Source organism: Lutjanus erythropterus, chromosome 23 (assembly GCF_056507025.1).
Source record: "Lutjanus erythropterus isolate fLutEry1 chromosome 23, fLutEry1.hap2, whole genome shotgun sequence".
Taxonomy (NCBI): Eukaryota; Metazoa; Chordata; class Actinopteri; order Lutjaniformes; family Lutjanidae; genus Lutjanus; species Lutjanus erythropterus.
This window is the reverse complement of record NC_139339.1, coordinates 26,262,251-26,283,573: the sequence shown is the minus strand read 5'-3', so window position 1 is coordinate 26,283,573 and position 21,323 is coordinate 26,262,251. Positions and strand designations below refer to the sequence as shown.

Sequence of the window (21,323 nt, the reverse complement as noted above, 5' to 3'; positions counted from 1 at the left end):
CAAGGATGTCCACTCACTGACACTCTCCAGGAAAAACACACTTCCCTGTTCATACATAATTTAAATGAATGTTCTGTTCTAAAATAAAATGCATTTTTCAGTAGATTTGGCACAATTAGTGGGAAATGTAACTTGACATTTGACAAAAAAAAGAAGCAACTCAAAATCTGTTTACTGGCTTTTTCAGAGCTTCCCAATGCATCTACTGGTCTTCATGAGTGAAAGAGTTGTTGGCAGTTTGCAGTCATGTAGAGAGCTCACCTGTCACAATATGATCTAATATGGAGCCTCTGGTTTGACTGAAAAATCTTTAATCTTTACCCACGTAAGTTTTCCACACCTTTCAACAACATCTCATGGTCTTCCTCAGCAGAGGGAGTTTAAATTGTCATGGAACTTGTAATCTGAGCAAACTGTCCACTAAGAACTGGGCCTGTTCCACTCGGATGCACCTTATTTTGACCAGTTTTAAGAGCATTTTCACAAAAAAATAAACTGGTTCAAAACCCAGAGTGTTGGTGTTCAGCTGGAACCACAAACTATCAGGTTTTCTTTGGGCACCAAAGTGGGTGCATCATATTGCCTGTTGATGATACCTTATTACAATGACACTTTTTAAATTGGTGTTTTTCTGTCACTCATTTGTAATATTCAGCTAAGACAATACACGCTCATCTAGCATTATTCTTCCCCATTTTGCTTCCATGGCCCTAAATGGCTCTGTATGTCAAGAGTGATCAAAACTACGTTTTAATGCAGCTCATTCCTGTAAAAAAAAAAAAAATGCACATCGCAGAATACGATGTAATCCGGATTTTGGGGCTAAGAGTTTTGTAAAGAATAATTGTACAGTATGGGTTTTTGTACCCAGAACGCAGAACTACTGCAAGTTAACCAGATTAAGACCGGAAGGGAAATAATTTTGAAGCTAAAATAAAAGCAACTTCTGAGAAGTATAGCTATTGGACCAAATCATTTGGATAAACAATGTAGTCATTAGCTCTTGATGCTTTTGGAGGGTTGAAAATAGCTACAGCTTGGACATAAGTACACGTTGCGCCTTTATCTGTTGTTTATGACGAAAGACTTGACACAATAAAAGATGTGACGCACTTCTGAAACGACGGTGGCCTCATTAACGCTTATCCGAGTTTTATTTTGAAAGTGTTAACCGGAAAGCTTGTTTTCATCGGTGTAACTTGACGGTGAGTACGTGACAGATAAAAGAGGCTGTGCCGCCGCATCCTACTGGCTGTCTGCACTTGGAGGAGAGAGGGAAGAGGGGTGGGCAGGTTGCCGGCAGGAATTTAACTCAACAGTCAGTAAAAAGTGAACAGAAGCAGTCAGAAAGCATGGCCAAGCCTCTGACAGACCAGGACAAGAGGAAGCAGATCTCGGTCCGCGGGCTGGCCGGGGTGGAGAACGTCGCGGACCTGAAAACTAATTTCAACCGGCACCTCCACTTCACTTTGGTCAAAGACCGGAATGTGGCCACCAAGCGGGACTACTACTTCGCCCTGGCCAACACGGTCCGGGACTACCTGGTGGGCCGCTGGATCCGGACGCAGCAGCATTACTATGAGAAAGACCCCAAAGTAAGCAGCGTGATGCCGCAGCACAGTCCGGCACGTACACACAGCTGAGCGGGGGGCGGTGGGAGGGGTCGCGAGCGGCTCTGTGCTGCAGTATCATAAATGATGGCCCCGCGCGTGTTCGTGCGCGCGCGCTCCTTGATGCGTTTCTTCTTTATATCCTTTTATAGAAATGTTGCGTAGATGATTACTGCGCGTTGAAACCGTGTTAGAGTGTGTGAGCAGAGTGCGTCCTGCACATTAGGGAACCCTCTGACATTTCTTCTATATCAGAGCCGTCTGTTACATAATGTTCTGCACGTGCATCAGCATCAGTAACCTTGATGCGACGAGCTGTGCGCCGCCGAGGACGATGCCTGGCCTCGGTGTTTCACATGTGTACAAAATACTGGTGGTATTATCCTGCATTGCGAGGAATTACCGTAAGAGACTCAACTGGTCGCTGAAATGTTTGTTACGTAACTTCTTCCGTCCATCCCCATCACCACACTGTGTATCACAAAATGGCCACACACTCTTAAAAAAGGGTAGATGATGCATTGTTTTTTCTAATAATTACCTCAGGTCAAAATACCCAGAAACCGGCTTCCCTGTTTTAGTGGAACAGGAGGCTGAGAATTTAAAGGGCCATCACCTGTAGAATAGATAAGGTCAATATTAACAGAAGTTATCTCGAGGCACTTTTTCCACAGAGAAAGTCTAGACTACTCATAACATCGTTTACAGAGACCCAACAGTTTCCACCATGAGCAAGCACTTTACCACAGTGGCGAGGAAAACCTGTTGTTTCAAACAAGGTTGCAGCTGTCCTGTACGGTCTGCTGCACAGTGATCTGAGGCAGGGGGAGTGTCAGGCTTTAACATCACATCTCATCCTCAATATTAATGCATAGTAATCCTGATTTTAACCCACCTGTATCTTTCTCGTCTACCTGTACTGTACAACACTTTGGCTTTATTCTCAACATTTTGACTTTGTTTTCTACATTTCACCTTAGTTTTTATTTTTTTAAGTGATTGACCATTGACTTAATTAATCAATTATTTAAAAAAAAATAAAAAATCTTTCTCCTCTGGTGCTTTTCACTAATACACTTCCCTATAAAGTCTGTAAAGATTCCACATATGCTTAGCCTAATTTTTGGAGAAACGTAATGCACAAGACATGAGCATATTTCCACTGGATTCAATGTTGTAGCCATGGGTTTGAATATTTCGCTCTGCATGAGCGTCATACGGTTTCAGTGACAAGTGGAAACAACTTGTTACTGAAAGTTGAGCAAGTTTTAAAGGGGGAAAGGAGACATTTTAGGTAAAAGGCCTGATGATATCCTGTATTTATCTAATAAACAAAAAACAACAAATGAATACTACTAATACTGTGTGTATATAAACTTGGAATTGCGACAGATACTTTGTTCTGTCAGTGAATGTAAGCTGTTTGACACTGTTTTCTGTAATAGAACAGTTGCAAAGTGTTGGTGACATAAAAAGCTTAGTCATCACATCACACAACAAACCTACCAACTGTTAAGTAGATGGAGCTTTGTGTTAAGTGGACTGTCGTTCATGTGAAGTCGGGGTAACCTTGGTAAAAGCAGCACAGACCCTCCCCCCCTCCTATTTATACTGACCTCTGGATAATTCTGATAACTTGGCACATACTTCTTTTTCCATGTCCGCTTTTTTGTACGACCCCCACCATCTGTAGTGGGATCAGAAAGGTCACATGACACAAGGTCAGAGAGACTGCTGAAGTGTCAGCTGGGACACACAAAGCCCATAAGTGTCACATGTCCTCATACAGTTTGAAGCTTTTAATTTGGTAGGCCATCATCAGTATGTATGTTCATTTAGGAAGTCCGCGTTAACTTTCACACTCCTGCAGAGCTGTGAGAGGGCTGTGTGTTACTATGGTCTGTGGTTTAATCCACTTCTCTATGAAGTGTAAGAGATATTGTTGGAGGAGCTGCCAGTAATAGCTCCACTGTTGTTGTGTCTGACAGCAGCTGTTGTTTCCTACCAGAGATAATGTTGCAGGGCCGTTAGGGACACCAAATGCAGCACACATGTTTCACTGTAAGCATCCTCCTGAGAATTTGTGGTTTATTTTGAGAGTTGGATTTTTTTTAAGGTATTTCTGAGCTTTTGTAAATATCTTTGGATGGAGATGTAGAAGTGTGTATATATACAGAAACTGAGAACAGCTGTACTGTACAAATATTTCTTAAATACTGTTGTCTCAAGATCATGAATTAACTACATTATTATCTCGAGATAACAAAGCTTGTTTTCTCATAATAAATTATTTAATTATCTCTAGATAATAAAGCAAATTTTCTTGTGCTATATTATTTTATCTCGGGATAATAAAAAACACTTATCTGTTGATAAATTATTTTCTTTTCATGAGAGAACAAAGCTTGTTTTCTCGTGATAACAGGTTAATTATTTTGTTAACTCAAGATAACAAAGCTTTTGGTAACAGGTTAATTATCTAATTATCTTGTGGTAACGGATTAATTAAGTCGTTACCACAAGAAAGCAAGCTTTGTTATCTTGAGATAACAAGATGAATTAGCCTGTTATCATGAGAAAACTAGCTTAATTTTCTTGTGAAAACAGATTAATTTTGTTTTCTCAAGTTGTCTTGTGATAATCACCCACCTGGAATCAAAATGTGATCTGCATCCAGTTATGTTGTCCAGACTGATCTATGGATTGTGTTTACATCAACCTAAGATCCAAACACAGTGAAAGCCAGACTGCCTCCAGATGTGGTCTGGCAGATCTGATCACATTCTGATCATGTAACATTTCACACCTTATATTAACATACATTTTTCTTTATCAGGATAACATATGCAGATACATATTGCATTTTAATATTAGGTGTAAATGGGGTGATGGGCTAAGTTATCTCTGGAAAAGAGGCTTTGGTATCTCACAATAGCAAAATAATCAAGTCACTATCACAAGAAAACAAGTTATCTCAAGATAAAAAAAATAATTAACTTTTGATCTTAAGATAACAGCATTAAAAAGAATATTTGCGAGTATAGCCATTCTTGGCTTCTGCAGGTATCAGTGAATGAAATAGTTTAAACTTTTGGCAGCCTTATACAGCTCGTTTTTCTCTGTTTTCCTGCAGCGTGTCTACTACCTCTCCCTGGAGTTTTACATGGGCCGGACTCTGCAGAACACCATGGTGAACCTGGCCTTGGAGAACGCCTGCGATGAAGCCACGTACCAGGTGAGGCAAAGGATGATGGAAACAAAAACAAAATGAAACAAAAGGCAGGATGCAGTCACTTCTCTGTCGGCTTTGATTATGAGCGTCGCTCTGTATGAGAGCACACAGTCAGCTTTACATTGAGATAGAGGGTGTAAAACGATAGCCAACCATATAGCCAAAAATAACTGGACACCTAAACATCACACCTCCACTTTTCTGGCAGATGATGTCTTTTAAATGCAATTTTAATGTTTTCCTGAAGTCTTATTTTTAATGTTTTTCCATTCCCCTGTAAAGCACTGTGAACTGCCTTGTGTCTGAATGGTGTTATATAAATAAAGTTTGCCTTTACCGGCTGTGAGCAGCAGCACTGACTCCTGGATTAAAAACTGTCAGACATCACTGTAGACGCGTTCCACCACAGTGACAGTGTTTTGATGTGTTCCACAGCTGGGTCTGGACATGGAGGAGCTGCAGGACATCGAGGAAGATGCCGGTCTTGGCAATGGTGGGCTGGGCCGTCTGGCTGGTGAGCTCCTGATTGGCTGCTGACAGACAGTGATGTTTAGTGCTGTGGACAGCCTTGTCTCAATCAGCCCCCTTCCTCCCTGTTTGTGTCCTCAGCTTGTTTCTTGGACTCCATGGCCTCTCTGGGTCTGGCTGCTTATGGATACGGCATCCGCTACGAGTTTGGCATCTTCAATCAGAAAATTGTTGGCGGCTGGCAGGTGTGCCTCTGTGATTAATTCTGCTTTAGATGATGATTTAACAAGACAAAATTAGCAGAAAGTCTAATGCACTATTTATGGGATGCCTCACCCTAACAGTTCACTTTTTTGAGCAGAACTATTCATCAGGATGTCACTTTCACATTTTTTCAGCAGAAGAAGTAGTCATCTTCCTTGCAATTTGATGTGACTGTATACTTGCAGTGACAGTTAGTGAACCAAACATGAGTCACGTAGCACATACTGAAGTTGTGGTTAAAAGGCGAGTGTGAAAGAACCAGAAACTCTGCACACTGTCAGTCACTTGTGAATCACTGAATTTTGCCATCTGAAGCTCTTAAAAAAAGCTAGTTTCAGGATTATGAATTGCCACCTGTATCTAAATTATTTTTGTTTTTTTCAAAGTCAAAGTCTGATGTCGTTTCTGGCTAGTCTCTGTTTCCTGAGCTTCTATATCTCAAGATAATCTCACACTGAGGGTTAGTTTGATCTTCCTGAAAAGTGAAACTGGGGTTTACTACAGACGGAAGAGAGTTAGAGCCGTATGTGAAAAATTTATTTGAGTTCTGAGTTTAAAGTCGGAATTCTGACTTTAATCTCAGAACTATGAGTTTAAAGTTGGAAAGCAAGTAAACTTTTCAAACTTAGATTTTGAAATAAACTACAAATTACTTGTAGAAAAAATAAAAAACGAAAACTCACATGAAGATTTGCTAACATTATAGCAAACATTAAAAGTCTACATCCCTCCCTACAATATCTAAAACTGATCCACTGAAAAACCACTTGTTGTGTTCTCAGATTTAGTGAACACTGGCAGTGCGCTGACACTGGTAACTGTGGAGACAAACACAATACAGAGTCCATGTGATTTGTTTATGCAAAACTTGTTGTGTAAAAAAAAAAGAGAAGCAGGAGATGATTTGAATCAGCAGCAGCTCAACACAACAGAGACAGTCCTCATACAGCTCTGAGCAAAACATTCTGATGAGTGAAAATCAATAAAAGAGATGAGATTTACAAAAACTGGGTTGGTGATCCCTATTCAAGGGCTTATGGGAAATACTGTCCTCTTAAGAAAACAGCAGTAATACGCTATTTATTCTTCTTCTTATCATTATTATTATTAGTTTATCTTTATTTATTTATTTTTAGGGTTTTTTTAGTATCATGATGACATATTTCTTAGTTCATGTATATCTTTTTTTTTCTGTTTTTCTTATCAATGTTTTGTTTTATTATGAGCATTATTATGATGTTTATTATTACTGTTATAAATGTCATTGCTATTATGATTATTATTAGTTATTACTACCATCATCAGTACTATTATCTATAATTATTACATGTTGCTCCATGTATTTTTTGTAACTCTCAATGAACAAAAATGTATAAAAAAAAAACAATATTTAAACTGATGTGAAAAAAATCATATTAGACATTGGCATATATCTGACAACGTATATGCTAATACCAATATATCAGGCTCTAATTTAAAGATTTTGATAGAATTTAAGAAAAACTAAACAAATGGAATAGAGCAGAGATGCAGTTATGGTGCAGTAATAAGCTGTAAGTTGTCCCAAATGTAACAGCAAATGAAAAGGCTGCAGAGAAAGCAGCCAATCAAAGGCGCAGGAGGAGAACAGCAGAGCTGCTGCATCAGAGGTGATCTCAGCGTCATGTCTCCTCAGGTGGAAGAAGCTGACGACTGGCTGCGTTACGGTAACCCCTGGGAGAAGGCCCGCCCCGAGTACATGCGCCCAGTCCACTTCTACGGCAGAGTGGATCACACAGCTGACGGAGTGAAGTGGGTCGATACACAGGTCAGTATGGACACACACTGATCTGACACTGGGACTGAGCTGTAGTCATGTCTCTTATCAGTCTCACAGATGACCCTTACAAAATAATATACTACAGAATAATGGAATAAAAATCCCTGCGTTTAATCTAGATTTTGATTTGATGTCGATCCAGGTGGTTCTGGCTCTTCCCTATGACACTCCGGTCCCCGGCTACAGGAACAACATCGTCAACACCATGAGACTGTGGTCTGCCAAGGCCCCCTGTGAATTTAACCTCAAAGACTGTGAGTGTTAACTATTCCTCTCTTATTGGATAAAGATAAAACATGATGCAGAATGTGAACATGAGAACCTGCTGTCGTTCCACAGTTAATGTTGGAGGCTACATTCAGGCCGTGCTGGACAGAAACCTGGCTGAGAACATCTCCAGGGTTCTCTACCCCAACGACAACGTGAGTGTGTTTATCATACTGACCTCCAACTTCTCTCTTCTTGGCTCTTACTTTTATAGTTTTGGCCAACTTTACTATTTACTTTAACTACTATACTGAGATCAAGGAACATGATGACATCACTACAAAGTACAGCTGGGCAAGAAACTGGAGCAGTCTTGAGTCAGATTACCGTGCCCTTAGCTCTGTTCTCATCAGACATCATTCATTAGAAATCTGTGATTATGTGTCTAATAATAATCTAAAAGTTTTACAAATTAGCCTTAATTAAAATTAGAAATCTAAGTTGGGTTGGTTTTATATTGCTCCTGACTCCAGAGTTGCCTGACTGCTGCTGCCTCGATCTGCAGACGCACAATAACACAACAAACTAACAGATCAAGGTAGCAGTAGACCAGCAGCTCCTGTGTTCTGTGAGGTAAAATTGCTGCTTTTGTCAAAGATGTCTGGTGGATTTGAACAGAACATAGATCAGGCTTCAGTTTTTCATTAGAAAAGGCTGTCTGACGCCAATAAAGCGGTGAAAATATTCTAAATTTAGCTTACACTTAAACTGATATTGATTTTTTTTAGGTGTCTGAAATATATTTTGGTGTTTCCTACACCGATAAGCCTGAGGGAGGTGTCAATCAAATATGATCTGCTGCTTTTGCAACCAGGTTTTCTAATAGTTATAAATGTTTATTTTCATTCAATTCAATTCCAAGCCAAATTTCGAGAGGCTTTAAAGACCCACTAATAAATCTTTTTTATATTATCAGTGTATCAAATAAATATGTCATGTGAAAAGGGCTGCTCCAAAGTGACACAGAGAATAATCCCCAGCTCTGCAGTTCTCCTCAGGTCTACAGAGCTTTTTAGCCTCTTTTACATCATTGATTTGGTTTTGCTCTCATCAATCATGTTTCAGCTGCAGACACTCAGTTAGCATCTACCTGGTAAACATTGTGGAGCATTTAGCAGATAAAGAGTCAGATATTTATCTCTGTGATGGAGACCAAAAGCTGGACTTAGCATTTATCAGGTGGACACAAGCATGATGCTAAATGATGTTGCTCAGTTTCTGCTGGATGTGTGAACAGCCAGCTGTTTGCTAACATGCTAGCCTGAACAATCTTAACTGTATTAGCACACATATGATAAAAAATGAGATGCCAGCTGAATCAGCGTTCCCTCTTGTCTTTGTTCCTCAGTTCTTTGAAGGGAAGGAGCTGCGTCTGAAGCAGGAGTACTTTGTTGTAGCAGCAACCCTTCAAGACATCATCCGTCGATTCAAAGCCTCCAAGTTTGGCTCCACAGAGTTTGTGCGACTGGACCTTTCTACACTGCCGGACAAGGTGACAGATCCATCATACCATCATATCCTATCAAATTATGATGTGATATTATATGTAAAATATTTGAGTATTTTTGAGCAAAATCTTGTTATCATCTGTATTTAGTTGTTACCTTTTGAAATAGAAGATTTCATGTTCATTGCCAAACACACTCTTTGAAGCAGACAGCAGAATTTTATATAGAGTTTTTTGCTCTGCTGAATCTTTAAAACATGCGCTGTGCTGTTTTCTTCATCTGTGTGTGTCTGTGGTGTGCAGGTGGCCATCCAGCTGAATGACACCCATCCTGCTATGGCCATCCCTGAGCTGATGAGGATCCTGGTGGATCTGGAGAAACTCACATGGGAGAAGGTATGTGGGTGCCCAGTTATAGTTAAAGGTGGGGGTACAAGATTAGAAAACTATTATATATGAAAATATGAGTTTTTCATTGAGTTCTGTACTTTGAGCAGTGAGTGACGGATAATCACACACAAAGGGCAACATTAAAAAATATACATAGTAGCAGTTTGAATTAATCTCCCTGCACCAAACTCCCTTTAAGAAATATGACATATTAACAATTCAGCATCAGTATAATCCTTAAAGATGAACTGTATTTCTGTACAAACTTTACATTTTGGATTTTGTCGCCTCAGCTCGGTACCAGCCTCTGCTGGTGTACTCTGCTACTTTAGAAGGGGAAGACAGAAGGAATGAGAGGAAGACCGTTTCAAAAATGACAAGCCTCGCTGCACCTCAGCTGCTGTGGAGGTCTGAGGGCTGCAGTGCGAGCAGCCCTGCTCTGTGCTTGGGCTCTGTGGCCATGTCATGATGCTCTCTGACCCGCAGATCTGCAGCTGAGCACTGATGTTTTCATGCTAGATGACACCATCTTCTTCTTCTGCTGCTCAACTCTGGTGGTTCCCTTCATCTTAGAGTGACAAATTTTTTTCAGGTGATGCATCACAGCGTCCCCTACCGCCTCGCAGTGAAAACAGCAATTGATGAGATATCTTGTCATTGGCGGGGAAAGAGTTCGACTTGTTTGATTTGATCGGAACATTTAGACGCACAAATAAGACTTCTGAGTTTTTTGACCACCTTACAGATAATTGATTGCAGAAAGTTTTTGTGAGACTATCTAAGAGTGTCAGAAAACCTCTTTACAACAGTGGAACTAGGACGGCTGCATCCAAGAATTTTTGTAACTTTCTGAAGCACACAATCCAGCAGTCACACTCACTTTCCGCAGTGATTGGTCAGGTGTGACGAGGGGAGAAAGGCAGGGTTTGCCTTGTGACTCTTCATGCAAAAACTGTAACTGCTGCAGGTGAACTGAACTGTCCTGTGGTCAGTTGTGTAGCAGTTGTCTCTTTGCATCCTTCAACACTGATAACAATGACACAGCAGTACATCAACCGCAGCAGAGTGACGCACGACTCAAAGCTGGAGGCAGACACTGTGACAGGATGTTAGCACATGAGCTTGTTAAAAAAGGATCATCTTCTCCAAAAAAAAAAAAAAATTAAAAACAAATGTCAAATATCTCTCACCCCCTGTCTCTGGTCCATGTCCCCTGTGTGTCCAGGCCTGGGACATCGTGGTTCGTACCTGTGCCTACACCAATCACACCGTCCTGCCTGAAGCCCTGGAGCGCTGGCCCGTCGACCTCTTCCAGAACCTGCTGCCTCGTCACCTGGAGATCATCTACGAGATCAACAGGAGGCACCTGGAGGTACGAGGGCAGCTGAACACAGATCTGTGAGCAGTTTAGGTAGATGCTGCATGGTACCTAGTACAAGGTAGATTTATTTATCATTCCACAACAACAGGGTTACCAAGTCGAAGTTACCAAAAACAACATTATATATAAAAAATGATATACAGTAGACTGGTTGAAGAAGTCTTAGAAATAAAAATAAAACTGAATATTTTATATGGAGGAGTGCTGAGGATGAATTAACTGAGGGAAGAATCAGCTCTGTAGTCTGGTGATAATCTATATGTATACAAACTGAACTGAGTGCAGTGAATAATCTTGTTTGTCATCACACCCATGTTAAGATCAAACTGCTTCCTGTATGGAGAGTTTTGTGCTACTCTAAGATCTTTACCAAGCCCATACTTACATCTTTAAGACCTGATCTGACTCCAACCTGACTGGAGACTTGCAGCTATGTGTTTGCTTTATTTCAAACATTATTTTGACTGTTGTCTTGCCAGGCAAACGTATTGGGTACAATTCTTCACTTCCACTGGGCATTATAACATATCTCTGTCTCTCTCTCACACATAAATATTTGAGCAAAAAATATAATAATAGTAATAAACGCTCTAATAATGAGGCAGCATAGTGCATGAGAGATCAGACTTGAATCAGAATAAGAATGGCTTTATTCACCAAATGTAGAAAGTACACAGGAATTTGACTTGGTGATACAGTGCAGTGGAACAAGAAGGAATAGTTCCCCCCCAAAATGAAAAATCAGTCATTATCTACTCACCCTCATGCCAATTGAGGGTGGGGTTTAGTTTTGTTAGTCCACACATACTGCTGGAGTTTCACAGGAAAACAGAATCTCCCAATCAATGTAAGTGAATGGTGACCAGTTTTCCAATGGAAAAAAACATTCATAGAGGACGGCATGTCAGGACTTTAGGAGACTTGGATTATGTCAGACGAGCAGTAAGGAGGCATTTTATGGTTTCTGTCCATTTGTTTTTAAGTTTGCAAACTGGTCCTTTACTTACATTATTTGGGAGATTCTGCAGTGCTGTTTTCCTGCTGTTCTCCAGCAGTGTTTTGTGGTCTAACAAAATAAATCAACCCTCGATCAGCATGAGGGTGAGGAGATAATGACTAAATTTTCTTTTTTGGCCGAACTATCCCTTTAAAGGGTTAAAAAGTTAAATACAAGAATAATTACAAATAAGAATGCTATACAAATTAGAAATAAAAGGTGCACATAGGTTAGGGATAGTAAAGTACAGTATGAGTTAAGAATAATAAGTATAGAACAAGTATATATAATATATATTGTTATACAATATGTGACAACATTGTATAAAGAAAGAAAGCAAAAAGAAAGAATAGAAAAGAAAAGAAATAAAGAGATAGCACATATATGAGGTGTGTGTGTCCTTCTCCCCTCCAGCGCATCAGCAAGCTCTACCCAGGAGATGTTGACCGTCTGCGCCGCATGTCCCTGATCGAGGAAGGAGATGTGAAGAAAATCAACATGGCTCACCTGTGCATTGTGGGATCTCATGCTGTGAACGGAGTGGCCCGCATCCACTCTGAGATCATCAAAGACACTGTGTAGGAAAAACCTGTTCACCCTCATCTCCTCTGTCTCACGTGTCCTCGTATAACATCACTGTAAAGACGCCTCTGGTCATGTTCACTGCTGAGTGAAGAGCTGCTTCAAGCTTCAGCAGAGCGTTCATGAGCCTAAAAGTGTACTGACATGTAAACATCACTCAGATTCTCCTCTCTTCCTCAGGTTCAAGGATTTCTATGATGTGGACCCTGAGAAGTTTCAGAACAAGACCAATGGCATCACACCCAGACGCTGGCTGGTCATGTGCAACCCTGGCCTGGCTGAGGTCATCGCAGAGGTCTGTCTGGTCTTCTTCATACAAATTGAGTATCAAGTTGAGACGTGGGAGGAGCTGTTTCAGGCATTTTCTGCATAGATGGTACTAAACTGACAGACAGTTGACCAGGATTCTCTGGCATAATGAAATGAGTTATGCTGATCTAGTTTACGTTTGCTAAATAACCTGGTTCTCATGTGTTGATGATGTTCTTTAGAGGATCGGTGAGGACTACATCCGTGACCTGGGCCAGCTGAAGCAGCTCCTGGACTTTGTGGACGATGACGCCTTCATTCGGGACGTTGCCAAAGTCAAACAAGTGAGAGCTTCAGACGCCTGGAGACAGACGATTACCATCCTGTCTCTGCCTGTGTGTCTCTGATCTCACTCCTCTGAATCATCCCAACTTTCAGGAGAACAAGATGAAGTTTGCTGCCCATCTGGAGGAGCACTACAAGGTGAAGATCAACCCCAACTCCATGTTTGATGTCCAGGTGAAGAGGATCCACGAGTACAAGAGACAGCTGCTCAACTGCCTGCACATCATCACACTGTACAACAGTGAGTGTTTGTTCTGCTGCTGGCAGCTTCTCAGGAAATACACACAGATTCAGAGCTCAGTATAACTTTTTTGTTTTAATCAGGAATCAAGAAGGAACCCAACAAGCCATGGACCCCCAGGACCATCATGATTGGAGGAAAGGTCAGTAGCATTAAAGGTAGTTTTGTCATTATGTTTGTTTTTCTATGTTGATCTGTGTAAACTTTGTTATCATTCTGTGTTTGTCTGTGTGATGGTTATCTGTGTTGGCAGGCGGCTCCAGGCTACCACACTGCCAAGATGATCATCAAACTGATCACATCAATCGGAGACATCGTCAATAATGACCCTGTGGTGGGAGATCGTCTTAAAGTCATCTTCCTGGAGAACTATCGTGTCACTTTGGCTGAGAAGGGTAATGAACATTGATCAGTAATAATCTTAGTCACAAAGTAGTCATTTACAGAAGAGGATTAAGTGAAAATGTATTTGAGTTCTGACTTTATTCTCAGACGTCTGACTTTTTAGAGGAATTTTTTAAAGTCATAATTCTGAGAAGAAACCCAGAATTCTTCAATTTAAGTCACAATTGTGACTTTAAAGTTAGAATTCATTCTGAGATTTAAGTCAAGCTTTTGAGAATTCAGTCAAAATTCTTGGATTAAAGTCAGAATATATAGTTTAAAGTCCAAATGCTGAAATTAATGGCAGAATTTAGAGAATACAATCAAAATTCTGATCTTAAAGTCAGAATTTTGACATCAAAGTCAGAAATCTGTGATTAAAGTCAGAATTTAGTCTAAATTCCAGATTTTGAGAATAAAGTTAAAGTTCTGAGTTTAAAGTCAAAATCTTTAGTTTAAAGTCAGAATTCATTGAGAGATTAAATCAGAGTTTTGAGAATAATGTCTAAATTCTGAGATTTAAGTCAGAATTTTTAAATTAAGTCAGAATTCTGAGACTGAAATCTAAATTTTGAGATTTAAGTTATTTTAACATTCTGAATTCCGAGATTAATGTCAGAATTTGTGGAGAAGTCAAAATTCTCTTCAATAATCATTGTTCAACATTTTAAGGTTGTTTTTTCTGTCAGTCTTCTGGGGCTCCAGGGTTCAGCATTGACTAGTGCTGTAATACATATTGTTGATAATCAGGTATAAAAGTATTACTTTGGTTCAGACCAAAATGTGTCTGTAGCACAGAGGATCTGTTGAGTACAGAAGCAACCCTGTCATGTCTGGCTGTGTGTTTTTTAGCATCTAGAAACTTTGGCTTTAAGGTTGTTAAATTCAAAACATAGTAAGATTTTCTGTCTATGAGCTATGACACTGCACTCATGTCTGTTGTAGATTTTGGACAGAGGGAAAAACATTAATCTTGAATCTTTTTCCAACTGTCTCCTGTCTGCAGTGATCCCTGCCTCTGACCTGTCGGAGCAGATCTCCACAGCAGGTACCGAGGCCTCTGGCACCGGGAACATGAAGTTCATGCTGAACGGAGCCCTCACCATCGGCACCATGGACGGAGCCAACGTGGAGATGGCAGAGGAGGCTGGAGAGGAGAACCTCTTCATCTTCGGCATGAGGGTGAAGGATGTGGAGGCCATGGACAAGAAGGGGTGAGCCTCATAATGACATTAAACAGAACCTGAAATAACTGCTCTTGTTCTCCAGTAGATGTAAGCCTGGAGGGGATCATGTGTTGGGATGTGTGTGTCTGTGTGTGTATCTGTCCACAGCTGATCTTAGGAACTGCTGGACCTGTCAGTCTAATATATTTGTGCACATTTATGATTGTATGCTCAAGGACCTCTCATGGTTGTGGTGATTCACAGTCTTTGAAAAACTTCCAAAGAACTATTTTACTTACTGCTCTGTTTTTTTGACTCCTCTCTCCTCTTAACTGCATACTTGCCAACTTTGTTTCCTGTATTCTGGTGACTTGAACAAAATAATAAATTAAGTGCAAATAGCATTATTATGTTGGATCATTTTAATTTTACTTTGAATTATCAGGAAAGAATACAGAATAATTCGTCCCTCAAACATGAACTTGCATATATCTCTGGCATAAACTAATATTCATCAGTTTTCTTTCATTTATTTTTTGCCCTGCAAAGAAAATCGACACGGCAGATTTTACAAAATGCATGTTCCTTTCCTTTAAAACTTTCCTTAAGAAACAGGAATTCTTCTTAGGTAGTCTGCCTTGGTGTAACTATATTGTTGTTCGGTTGGAAACAGTGAGTTTTATAGGACTTATACACGTTGAACAATGTCGTAAACAGGTTGTGATGATGAAAAGCAAAAAATGTGTGAAAATTTATAAGAAATCAGGAGAACTCTGGAAATAGAGAGAGGGCAATGAAAGACAAGAGTCTCCTGGGAAAATGAGGAGGGTTGGCAAGTATGCTTAAATGACCGGTATGGGCTGTAAGTCATCAACAACTAAAGGCTAAAAACAAGGCTGACCTCAGCTACAAGCCTTTTTTCATAAAACTTTGGGCTGGGATCAGGTTTGTGTTAGTTATTATTTTAAATATAGTTTATTAGATCATTTCTCTATCTGGTTGTGTCAGTAGTCTGAGAGCTAAGTGTTAGTAATGAATGACTTAAAGAAAAGTTTTGGTTCAGGTTCAGCTCTAAAATTTGGCAGTGTCAAAGAGAAGAAACTGATTAATTACAAATTTATTTCCCTGAACTTCTACTGTTTTCTCTTTAAGACATTATTAAAGCCCCACTGGACAGATTTTATTGTAGAAATGACGCGTGTTGTTTGGTAAAACCTGTTGTAATGTTTGTTGAATGTCTCTTGTCCTCAGCTATGACGCTGTGTCTTACTACAACCGTATCCCTGAGCTGAAGCAGGCCATGGACCAGATATCAGGAGGCTTCTTCAGCCCCAGTCAGCCAGACCTCTTCAAAGACCTGGTCAACATGCTGATGCACCACGACAGGTTAGAGCTCACTGATGCTGACGCTGAGGAGTCAGCACTCTGTCTGTGCTGACACACACACACACACACACACACACACACACACACACACACACACACACAACCTCGCAGTGTCATCACTGTCAAATGACTCTTGACTTCTTGTCAATGACTTCTTCAGTTATGTGACATAAAGCAAGTCATTATTAGACTGGTGACACAGTCAGTAAGAAGCCACATAAAACTGATTTGAAATGTTTTGTTCATCTGGATCGTATTCATGTCTCAGATGATTGTAGTATTAATATCAGCATGCTTCATGTCGTACATGTTAACTGTGTGTCTCTGCAGGTTCAAGGTGTTTGCAGACTACGAGGACTACATCAAATGTCAAGAGAAAGTTAGCGCACTCTACAAGGTCAGTATGTCACATCACATACTGTACCATACACTACAACACCATCATGTACTCTGTTTATATAGTGTACTATATATTATACAGTGGTGGAGAGTAACTACATTTACTCAAATACTGTACTTAAGTACAGTTTGACATGGCTGTACTTGACTTGAGTATTTCCATTCTGTACTGCTTTCATTATGTACTTCTACTCCACTATGTTTCAGAGGGAAATATTGTGAAAAAGTATGATATGCTTATATGAATGCAGTACTATATTACTAATCTATCTGGTAGTATACAAAGTATCTAAAATCTGTAGTAGTTTTCTTTAGTTACTCTACTATATGATACAATACAATAAGATACTCTATTATACGATGCAATGCGATACAATACAATATGATATGATACAATACTATACAATATGATACTCTACTATATGATACTACTTTATATGATATGATACTCTACAATACTACACTATACTATACGATACAATACTATATTTTATGTTACTATAACCTACTCTAATATACTATACAATACGATATTATACTATACTATACTACATAAAGTACTTACTGTACTATACTACACTACTATATATTTTCTCTCAGGAATCAATCAAAGGGACAGTTCACCCCAAAATTAAAAATACATATTTTTCCTCTTAGCTGTAGTACTGTTTATACACATAGATTTTTTGATGTGAGTTTCAGAGTTTTAGAGATATCAGCTGTAGAGATGTCTGTCTTCTTTCCCATATAATGGGACTAGATGGCACTCAGCTTGTGGTGCTAAAACCACCAAAAAACTGACATTTGACAAACTCATCAGCAGTGTCTCTTTCCAGAAGTCATGACCCGGTTGCTCAAGATAATCCACACATCCTGTTCTCAGCACTTAAATATAGGAACTTCTTTCTTTCTGTCAAACTGCACCCGCCAACTGCACCACTGCTCTAGCTAGCTAACAGCACAGTTATAGCCGAGGTTACAGCAGTTACAGCTACAAGAGTTCAGTTAAGCCAAGGAGGATGCCATTAATGTTTACATCCTACATCAGCAGATGCATGCTTCCCTCTGGGCAGTGATAGGGTTGCCGGGTGTAGTTCAATAGAAAGAAAATAATTCCAAATAGTATTGAATCATATCCTCGAACTGTCCCTTAAATTTTCATCATATTTGATTATGAGACCCCCGTCTTCCTCTTGTCCCTGTGTCTGAACAGAACCCTAAAGAGTGGACCAAGATGGTGATCCATAACATCGCCGGCTGCGGTAAATTCTCCAGTGACCGCACCATTTCCCAGTACGCCAGGGAGATCTGGGGCATGGAGCCCAGTCTGGAGAAGATCGCTGCTCCTGATGATCCTCGCTAAACCACATCTGCCTCCTCCACCTCACTGTAGCTCACCACGTGGTCCAACCACTGAGAACAAACCTTGTAGCTTTTTCACTGTGTACTGTGGCATTGTTTCTTTATCTTATCAATACCTATACAACCTCTATGACTTCCAGTAACATGAATTGAAGTGGGCTTATCAGAATCTATATTTTTTTCCCTCTGTGCACCAGCATATCATCACTGTTGGGTGAAAACCTTGTATCTTCATGTCAGCCTTTCAGCAGCTAAGAAACAGCTTAGATTTCACTTTGGAATCATGGGATTCTTCAGTTGGAGTGAAAACATTAAAGAAATATTTCCAAAGTTTGTGAGAGCTCCCAAAAGTAGTTGATGTTTTGACCTCGAAAGCTGAGGTCAAAACAGAAACTAGTTACAGTTGCAGCTCTCTAACAAAATCAGGGACTACATCTTTAACCAAATTTGGACTTCTGTACTACAGCTTTCACGCAGCAGTGAATCAAACCAGAATTCTAACTACATTCCCCCTGTTCTTCCCAGCCAATATGGCTCTCAGAACCCAGCAAATATATGAAGAAACCTCAGGCAGATGCTATTAGCACCCACGTGTCAGTAGCCAACAATGCTATTTGCACCTGGGATGTAAATAACCAATGTGGCTATAACCATTGTAGCTGTTTGCACCCATGTGTATATAGCCTAGCATTAACAGGGACAAGCGCCCAGGTGTCCGTAGCCAAGAGTGCTATTTGTATCTGTTGTGTACATAGCCAATGAGGCTATTTTCTCCTGGGTGTGTATAGACTACCATGACAGGTAGAAGCAACCAGGTGTCCATAACTAACAATGCTATTTGCACCCAGGCAGGGTGTAAATAGCCAATGTGGATATATACACCTATATATAAACTAGTATGGCAGGGACAAACACCCATGTGTTCATTGCCAGCAATACTATGTACACCCAGGGTGTACATAGCTAGTGTGGCTATTTGCACTCAGGTTGGAATAGCCAATGTGGCTGTTAACACTCTGGTGTATATAACCTATCATGGCAGTGAAAATCATCCATGTGTCTATAGTCAACAATGCCATTTGTACCCAGGGGGTAAATAGCCATTATTACTATTTGCATGCAGGGTGGAATTACCAATGTGGCTATATACACCTGGCTGTATATAGCCAAGCATGAGGTGAAATGAAAACTAAAAACAATAAAAAAAAAAAAAGAAAATAATAAGTCAGCATTAAAACATTAAAGTCATCACGGAGTTCTACTTTCACACGGGACTCAAACCTTGGTTATCCAGGGTGGAATCCTGTTTCACCGATTCACTTATCACACCCTCCTCCTGTCTTCGGAGACTTTGCCTCTTTTTATAGTTAAACGAGGAGGCCAGGTGCAAATAGCTGAATAACTGTCATGTGACTATTTTCACCTGGGTGCAAATAGACTTTAGTAAACCTCAGCACTGTTATGGTTCCAAACCAACCGACGTCTTCCATGGAAGAGAGAAGGGACACAGTGGTTCATGTGCACCACAGCCTCATAGCAGCACTGTGATTGGACGGTGTTGGAAGGAAGCCATGCCTGCATATCCACAGCACATTAACACTCATATTAATATTTCATTTTAAAAGCCTCTGGCAGTGTTTTTAATGGTGTTTGCTGAATATATCCATTTGTGTGTATATTATTAATGGTCATGGGAGCCCTGCAATGCAGATGTATTGACTCATCAGTTTACCTGTGATCTCCTCAGCATGTTTGTGTCTGTCTCACTCTGCTGTACTCTGCTCCTAGAGGTGACCTGTATTAGAATATAACAAAGCCTTCTCTGCCTAAAACCTAAGTGACTGAACTTTTCTGAACATGTGTGTATTCTGTAGTGTAATTGTGTGTGTAGTCCATGACACTGTTGATATCAGCACGATTGATGTACTGTAACAACATACTGTCCTGCTTCAGCTACTGTGTATTACTGACTGACTGCTGTGTTGTGTCTGTAGTCGCTGCAGACTGAAAGAACTGCCCACTGCACTGAAGCCAACAGCTCACTGTCAGTCAGTGCTTTTCTTTTTTAGTCAATAAATGACAAAACTACAACAGCTCTGATGTCTCGGTTGTTTTTGCACCTCTGTACTGACAAGTTGTATATGTAACGCAAAATTGTGGGAATAAAATCAGAATTCTGACTTTAAAGTTGCGATCTGGTAATTCTGAGAACAAAGTCAGAATTTTGAAATTAAATTCATAAATCTGATTCAAGTCATAATTTTGATTAAAGTCAGGATTCATTTAATCTCAGAATTCTGACTTCAAACTCAGCACTCAAATAACTTTTCCTCTCCTATATATTTAGAATTTATAAGCACTATATGCATATTTAATAAGAAGTTTATATCACTGTGAAATGTAGTTGTATGGTGATGTAATGTTATCCATGTATTTGTCAATAACTATATTGCCTCTCGTGGACATACATAAGTAGAGGCTGTAAATACTATCACAATAATATAAAATATGTCTTCATAAGAAATGTTACAATCATCGGCAAATACTGTACATTAATAAACACTTAAAATATGTTACAATATGCATACAAGCACATTATAGTGAGTTTTAATCTATTGATGTATTCAGTGTTTATATACTGCTTACACGTACTAAATATTGGGGGTTAATGTCACATGATTTGGTAGTTAAAGGGGCAATCTGCTGATTTTATTCATTATGTTTAATTTACTGGTTATAGTTATTTCCACTCAGCCTGTGAAAACCGATATATAATGTTGTCTGTGGCTCCTTTGTGACTTTTGTCAACTCTGAGAAAGTGGAACTCTGGATGATGTCATAGTGATGTCATCTGGGTTATTCAATTGGTTTAGGGAGTGCTATTTTATTTTTAATAGCAAGTCTGATTTATAAACAGGGCCATGTTTCAAATATCGGCATTTAAAAGCCATTTAGGATCTAATGAGAAGAAGCCAAAAAGGCAAAATTGCATTATGGGAAATATAGGATCCAGCTCTATCCATGTTGATCTTTCTGCCTCCACTGCACAGATCTTTACAGGTCTTTTTTTTTTTTTTTTTGTGGGTGTAACCTCTAGAGTTTTTTCAAAACTTCAAAACTCAAAAATTTTCTCCACCAGTGAAGACGGCAGGCTGACATTCAGAGTGCTGACCCATGAAGCACATGCTGAGGTGGGTGGATGTCCTCTTTGACTGACAGATGAAATTCAGAGCAGTGAACAAACACATGCTGTATAACTAAAGGGAGGTAATGCACCTGAGCCAGTTTCTACTGACTGCCAGTAGAGGGCGATAGAGGTCCTGACTTTTTTTTT

At 39.8% G+C, this 21,323-nt stretch overlaps 1 protein-coding gene across 1 annotated transcript; it reads left to right on the top strand.

The window, feature by feature from the left end:
* Nucleotides 1-1,232: 1,232 nt before the first annotated feature.
* Nucleotides 1,233-20,082, top strand: pygmb (phosphorylase, glycogen, muscle b). The gene is made up of 20 exons (XM_084711841.1): nucleotides 1,233-1,595; nucleotides 4,744-4,845; nucleotides 5,278-5,356; nucleotides 5,452-5,555; nucleotides 7,250-7,381; nucleotides 7,536-7,647; nucleotides 7,733-7,815; nucleotides 9,009-9,152; nucleotides 9,411-9,503; nucleotides 10,723-10,869; nucleotides 12,290-12,453; nucleotides 12,638-12,752; nucleotides 12,949-13,050; nucleotides 13,145-13,292; nucleotides 13,376-13,434; nucleotides 13,546-13,687; nucleotides 14,683-14,890; nucleotides 16,094-16,228; nucleotides 16,559-16,625; nucleotides 17,841-20,082. Exons 1-20 carry the CDS (start codon nucleotides 1,353-1,355, stop codon nucleotides 17,988-17,990), a joined length of 2,529 nt encoding a protein of 842 aa, XP_084567967.1. The 5' UTR covers nucleotides 1,233-1,352; the 3' UTR covers nucleotides 17,991-20,082.
* The last annotated feature ends 1,241 nt before the right edge of the window (nucleotides 20,083-21,323 follow it).